Source organism: Patiria miniata, unplaced genomic scaffold, assembly GCF_015706575.1.
Source record: "Patiria miniata isolate m_02_andy unplaced genomic scaffold, ASM1570657v1 HiC_scaffold_9, whole genome shotgun sequence".
Lineage (NCBI taxonomy): Eukaryota > Metazoa > Echinodermata > Asteroidea > Valvatida > Asterinidae > Patiria > Patiria miniata.
In genome coordinates, this window is record NW_024037076.1 from 8,928,425 (window position 1) to 8,935,862 (window position 7,438).

General features: G+C 40.4%; 1 protein-coding gene across 2 annotated transcripts in view; it reads left to right on the plus strand.

The window, feature by feature from the left end:
* Positions 1-6,081, plus strand: part of LOC119721062 (dual specificity mitogen-activated protein kinase kinase 7-like) — a 45,412-nt gene extending 39,331 nt beyond the window's left edge. For both annotated transcript variants that reach the window (XM_038190942.1, XM_038190943.1), the window contains one exon: positions 4,892-6,081. In XM_038190942.1, the coding sequence (XP_038046870.1) occupies positions 4,892-5,023 (132 nt within the window). In that variant the 3' untranslated portion in view covers positions 5,024-6,081. The remainder of the gene's footprint in view (positions 1-4,891) is intronic.
* The last annotated feature ends 1,357 nt before the right edge of the window (positions 6,082-7,438 follow it).

A 7,438-nucleotide genomic window follows, 5' to 3' on the forward strand; every position in this document is an offset into this window, starting at 1 on the left:
TGGAGGGGAGACCACTGCCTGAATCCTGCAAAATCCTCCGGCTATGACTGTCAATGGGTTGAGGCAGAGGCAGTGACATCCTGGAGCAGTGCGGAGGATGTCAAGTATAATCAAGGACTAAATTTATGCACAGCTGAGCATAAACAACACAAGGTCCGGCCCAAGACCTTGACACAGTGCATACTCCGAAATCAGCAACGCACTTTGGCCATGTAACCTCAATCCTGCAAATTCCTCCAATTTGCAAAAAGGATTTTGGAGGATTCAGGGCGGTTAGGGATAATGCATTCTTTTCTAGCAGTGTCGGTTTAAGTGTCAAACTTGCTGATGATTTATGTGTTGTTTTCGTCCCTGGTTTTGACCGATAAAATAAAACCATAGAAAATGTAATAGTGAGTTATACTGGCATTTCGCCGCTGCGGCCACTTAATGGCAGAACCCTAGACCGGAATCGGTGAATCCTAGAATGAATTTATGACATTTTTCGGCTTTCATTTCAACAGGCTCCTGATGCGCGCAGTAGTATCAGCTTTCCGCCTGCCCCGGTTTGGGGTGATTTTTCATTTTTTTTTTTGATGTGGGACATACATGTAGTAATGGAGTAGTTGTAATAGGATCAAGTAAAACAAATCAGGAGACCCTTGTGGAGACGACTTGATGCCATCGTTTTCACCGCGGTATAGATTTCAGAAAATGATTGTCCCCGCCATGCCAGCAAGCAGGATATTTTCACAACATGCAGCACAGTACATTGTAGTACCGGGTAGTCCCAATACAGTTTCCCCTTTATACTGTTTGATTTGCCTGATCGCGGTGGGATGCTTAAGTCAATAAACAATATCAGGCTATGTGCATAGGCGATCTGAGGAATGGGAGGGTAGTGGCAATACCCTCCCCCCCCCCCCCCCACCATTGTCATTTTGTTTCTAAATTAATTGTTAATACTGAAAGCAGAAGAGGACTGCAGATGACTTTTTTTAAAATCGATGCTATGTGTACACATGTACATGCACACTCTCTTGTTTTACTATACTCCCGAGGACAATGCTTTGTGTTTTCCAATGTCCCTGTATTATAACACTCGTAGTCTATCTATATAAGCACACAAACCTACCACAGAGGACCATTTTGGAAAAAAAGACCCAACGCCCGAGGACTGAAAGGATCTGTTGTTCTCCCTTTGTGTGTCTGTACTCATCCCTTTTCTCTCTACGGATTAGTAACAAAGGAGATCTGAGACAGGAGAAAAAGGGTACCCCCTACATGTACATGTAGCTAAAATGAGGCCGCACCCCCTCCAGCCCCTCCAGTCTTTGAGGGATTCTCTTTTGGGCTTTCCATTTTCGATAGTTTAGTATTCGATTATATTTGAATAGTCAAAACTCAGCGGTCAAGTTTACACGTGCCAGCTGCAACTGCATGCCGCACCTGGCAAAAGTTGCACAGAAATCGGGACGGTTACAATGTGCGCGCGGCAATTGATTTTATGGGGCGCGGGAGTATTTTGCAGTGAGCATTTTATTACAGGCAATGGCTTTAACCTGCTAAAAGAATGGGAACGATGAACTGCCGTCGACAAAAACAAGAGTTAAAGTCAACAAAAAGTGGCGTCTGACAATAAAGCACAGCAATTTTACGATTGAAATGACATCACAGTCGTGTGTGTACATGTAATGTTTATCTTTTGAATATTCCAACCAGCAGAAAGCTAGCTATTTGAGTATTGGGTTCATGATCGAATATCGGTATATTGGGGGCATCGATTATTCTCGTAACTTGGACAAGTTGAAGGCATATAGTTCTGTTTGAGGGTGTGACCCTTGGTTGAAGGTCTTCATTCCATCTTTGAACCAATCCATCCATTTTCAGTTGCTGTTTATGCACCAGTCAAAACAAAGGCTGCCCAAGCTTAAACCAAAGTGCCCCAAGCAAAGCAATCAGTCTCAATTTCAAGTTCTTCCAACTTCTGTTTTTTAAGAATTTTTTCATTTCACCACGCTCATATGTCTCGAGCCATAGACAACAAACCCTCTCATCCTGATTGCTGTACATTGTATGTCGTAACGAGATACGCTACAGTAATTGCTAAAAAGTCATATAATGTAGTCAGTATAGGGCTGTCCAGTTTCGAATAATTTAGTATTGGATTACTCAAAACTGAGTTTGACCGAATATTCGAAACTGCCAGCTTCAACTGCGTGCTGTAATATGCAAGAAAAGTATTTTGTCAAGGGCTTTAACCTGCTGAAAGGGTGGGAACAATTAACAGTCGCTGACTAAAAATGGGCATCTGACAATGAAGCACCTCTACTGACAATGACTGAACAATAAAATAACATCACAGTCGTGTACATGTAGTTTTTTTTTGTTCCGAATATTCAAACCGACAAAAAGCTACTCAAATATTCAGTTGATGATCGAATATCCGAAAATTTGGTATTCTGGACAGCCCCAAGTCAGTATAAAGCCTTTACACACTAGACAAATCTCGGGGTTGATGCAGGGTTGAAAACATGCATCGGTTCACACTTGAAGAATTTCAACCCTGCGTCAACCCTGCGTCAACCCTGCGTCAACCCTGAGATTGATTTCGCCCCGGGTTGAACTCAACCCTGCTGCAGACCAGGGTTAAGATCTGGGTTGAAATTCTTGCCAGGGGTTCAAAACAGTAGTAACTGAGCATGATAAACTTGATTTGCATGAAACAAGTGTGAAACAATGCAAGGTTGAATGCGGGGTTGAAAAATAAAAAACTCAACCCTGGGGCGGCAGTGGGTTCGCCCAGGGTTGAGTTCAACCCGGCTTGAGAGGCTCTAGTGTGAAAAGGGCTTAAAGGGAATATACATCATTTGCTTTTGCTGTAATTTTCAGAAATGGATGGAATTGGGGGGGTTGGAAATATATAGCAAATATAGTTACACTGACTTTTTGAGGTTTTGGGTTCGAAAATGCTATAAAAACCAAGACAAACAATCATTTTCCTGTAGTCTGGTTCCCTGACTCCATTTAAGAAGAAACAGAGCAGTTTACATATATTGGGGAATTGTAAGGTCAGGGAACCAGTCTAGCTGGCTTGTACCCGTTCATAGGTGTGTAATCGATTGCAAACAAGTGCGATGGTCAACTGGGGCCATTTTTTGAAAAAAAAGCCATTTTTTTCCAACGCTGATCGGCCGATCAGCGTTGGAAATTGATACAAAAATACCACTTTTCTTGAAAATGACAGTATACCAGGTGCCATGATTTTACAGGATGCTTTACATTGTCATTCACTAACAGTCCAGCAAGGTATTTCAAAATGATTTGGTAGTTTTATTTTTTGATGTTTGCAAATATGTTGTATCTTCCCTTTAATATAGAACTTCCAAACGTTTCTTTCGAGAAAGTTTTCTGACTTTTGACAAACACAGAATTTTGGTCATTAAAGAAGGTTTTGTCGGCAGGTGGAAATGGCAAGGAGTTAAAAACTCAGTGCCTTTCCTCATGCAGATGCTCTTTTCTCAAATGGGCATCTTTGTTTAATGCCATTTTTACATCATTGTGCTTTGATGACGTCCAGCAGGTGGAAGACAAATTACTAATAGCTACATGTACATACTATGTACATGTATGAACCATACTGGACAAGTACATGGGCTTAAATTTCTGTGACTTGCCCAAACTAGTGTGGATACAGTAATGTCCATATGATCCCTGGATCACATTATAAGGTTCAATTATACTGAGAGTGCACGACTTGTACATGTACTTGTACTTTGTGGATTTTTTAGATTGGCCTTATGAACTGCGTACATGTTTTGTACATTTCAATTTCCGTTATTTTCAAAATGATGATGAGAGTTGGATCATTAGGCCGGTAGAATAAAAAAGATCCTGTAAGATCAAGCCACCTTTCCTCAAAATAAGAAGATAGTTCTCTTTTAAAGGTTGTTGACATTTTACTACTTGTGAAAAAATAAACGGCGATAGTTTTTATTGGGCCGGTAGAATAAAAATCCCTGTCGGATCAAGCAGTCTTTCCTCAAGATGAGCAGATCAAGCAGTCTTTCCTCAAAATGAGCAGATAGCCGTCTTTTAAAGGTTGCTGACATTTACAACTTGTGAAAAAAATAACCGGCGATAGTTTTCTACGACATTGTCATTTGCCTGTACATGTACGCACATCGTCTTTGTTTTCAAGAACTGACATGCACAATGTGCACTTCGTGAACTTGCGTGTACGATTATTTTTGGTTTTCACGAACAGACTCGCAAGCACTTTAGCAGAAATACTGTTTGGAGAAAACGCTTTCAAAGGTTCGACACGATTTTACTCCATCCGTGCACTTTTGGGGTTATAGAATCATTTGACGTAAAAAAAAAAACCCCTGTTAACTGGTGAAAGGCACTTAAGACGGGTTTCAGTTCATGGTAACAAAAACAACGACTCTAAACCTGCGTGTGAGGTCACGAAAACCAAAACTGCGCGTTAATAATGGTGCGTGCTTAATGTACATGTATGTACATGTAACATGTGTTATTATATTTTTTGTATTAATCAAGAAAACTCAGGGACCACTTGGTGTCAGTTTGTGGTGACAAGTGGCAACATGTACATGTATGTGTACATTTGAAGAATGAAATATATTCTGCTGTACCCCCAAGAATGGAGTGGAAAACTCCAGATGGATCACGCACACCTTTTAAAATGAGATTGTGTCTTCTTTCAACAGTTTTTGACATGTATACAATTTCGACTTAAAGCAGACAGCGCTGTGTCGGTTTTGCACGTAATTTTTCATCTTCAACATTTGGTTCACAGACACAAGGCAAAAATGCATACATTGTTGTTATTTGAACTCATTCTAATACTCGTCCTGTTTTGTCTTCCAAATTTGTTCTTGCCCTCCAGGAGCACAGCTTCTTCAAACGCTATGATATAGCCAAGGTGGACGTTGCGTCGTGGTTTGCCATGGTCATGGCCCGGATTGAGCCCACACGGTCCCACTCAGCACCCAGGTTACACATGGGAACCTCCACTTGAGGAACCGGGCTTATCAGCATATTATCTTAGAACTGATGTGGTGATATGGTATACTATGTACACAACTTCATGTAATTATCCACAGTTCTGTAGCAGTGTTGTAGTGGAGTACTTGTGGATGGTGGGTACCAGTTGGAATACCCGAGTACAAGTACTAGTATGAACTTTGAATACAAAGTACTCTAGTTTGAGTGCTGCAACACTGGCTTATTGTTACACGGTATCCTGACTTTTTTTCCTCCACCCCTGTGGATAGACTGATCCTTTAAGCACACCCCTTGATGCTTTGTCCAATCATACACGTACCTGTAGTTGTGATCATGACCCTCCTATGTGGGAATTCAATATTCAGAGCAATATGTAAAACCCTTTAAAACACTGCAGGTCAGTTTTAGGAGAAGGGACATAAAGTACCAGTATTAAAGGGACATTACGTCCTGAAATGTGCCCAGTTGGGCTACAAAATGCATTTAAAACGAACTGATGTTAATAGGAAAGAGTATTTAAATGTAGGATAAAAATATCCAGACAACCATCCTTTAAAAACGGGGAGTTTTGTGTTATTCTTGTTAGAATGAATTTTGAGGGTTCAAACTTTTGACTATCAAAATTCGAGCTGTTTGGCCGCTAGTTGTGAATCCTGCCGCACGTGTTCCACCAGTGCATCGCATTTTGCGGATGTGCGAGAAACAACATTGATTTTGTATATTGGCACTGTGTGTGTTATGTGTCACACACACAACGAGTACCGTACATTGGATGGGCACGGCTGGAAGTACGTATCCAAATGCGCGGCGCGTCAGAAGTAAACAACCAGTGTTTTCTTTTTACCGTCTTATCTCGTTAACAGTAAAACATTAGTTTAGTTTTTCAACCAGACCTTTGAAATGGGATTAGTAAACAGTCCAAAATGTAAAATGTTTGGGGATTTCAGGCAGTAATGTCCCTTTCAAGCATAGAGCAAAACTGTTGAACAAACAAACACAAAGCACTGGGGAGAGTGAGGCGTGACCGAATATCCACCTGCATATGCCCTGATGAGCTTAACCCTGGTGAGCTTAACCCTGGTGAGCTTAACCACACAAATGTTAACTTGCCCACTCTTGGTGCAACTTTGGGCAGCACATAGTTGCAGCTGGCAGTTTCGAATATCTGAATATTCGGTTAAATGCAGTTTTGAGTAATCGAATACTAAATTATTCGAAAATGGACAGCCCTACGGTATGATAAAAGAAAACCTAAAGTTAAATTGCATGCACATTGAAATCTACATTCGGATTGTTCTAGTGTGGAATAGTGAACAAAAGTTCATTCTCTTTTCTGTTAACAGATGGACTGGATTGGGGTTTTTTTTTTGGGGGGGGGAGGGGGGAATGGTTTTCAAGGCAGTATGCAAATTAAGTAATTCCACTTTTACAAAATCCCTTACGGATGTTCAATATAAATTTGTAAACAAAAAAACTTCAACTGTGTACATAAATGTTTTGTAATATTGTAAACTGCCTTTTTATTAAAAAAACCAACAATTACAGATGAAGATCATGCACCAAAATCAAAACAAAGTGAAACATTTTTTTTATGGACTTTGGAAACTTGATTGGTTGCATTTTGCCATTTTTTGAAGCAGAATGCCCAATCCAATGCCAACATGCTAATTAGCATGTTTGCACTCGACAATGATACTCTGTGCTTTCTGTGCAGATGATACAGGGTGAGTCAAAAAAAGCGAAACCCAAATGTCAGGACCATTGTTTTAGTGAAGTTCTGCATGTAGCCCTTTCAAAATCTAGGATGCGAAAGCCCAATTAATAGGCTTTCTTTAAGTACAAGAATCATTCGAATCACTTATGTACTTTTCAAGTTACAGAATTTTAAACATAACCACCGTTTTAAAGTTCTGTCCACGGATCACAAGAAGGTAAGTGTTCTTTCAGCAAAACGAAAACAAATTTCATAGCGATGTGCGTGAATGGCTTTCGTTTTGCTGAAAGAGCGAACACCTCTTTTGTGATCCGTGGATAGAACTTTAAAACGGTGGTTGTGTTTAAAACTCCGCAACTTGAAAAGTACATGAGTGATTTGAATGATTCTTGTACTAAAAGAAAGGTTACGAATTGGGCTTTTATATCCTAGATTTTGTGCTACATGCAGAACTAATAGTCCCGACATTTTGGTTTCGTTTTTTTTTACTCGCCCTGTATTCGTGCGTGGATCTCCAAAAGCAAAGTCACACCAAGACACAGTGCTGTAGTTGAAATGTATAGATTCTGAAATTTTTCGTGGTTCGTTTCAGCTCAGCTGGATTTGTGACAGTTGTCTGCAGGAAAGGTTTAGGGATGCTCACTTGTTATCTACCCGGTAAACTGTAGCTGAAGTTAATGGTGAACATGTACATGTATCAGCTTCAAGAACATC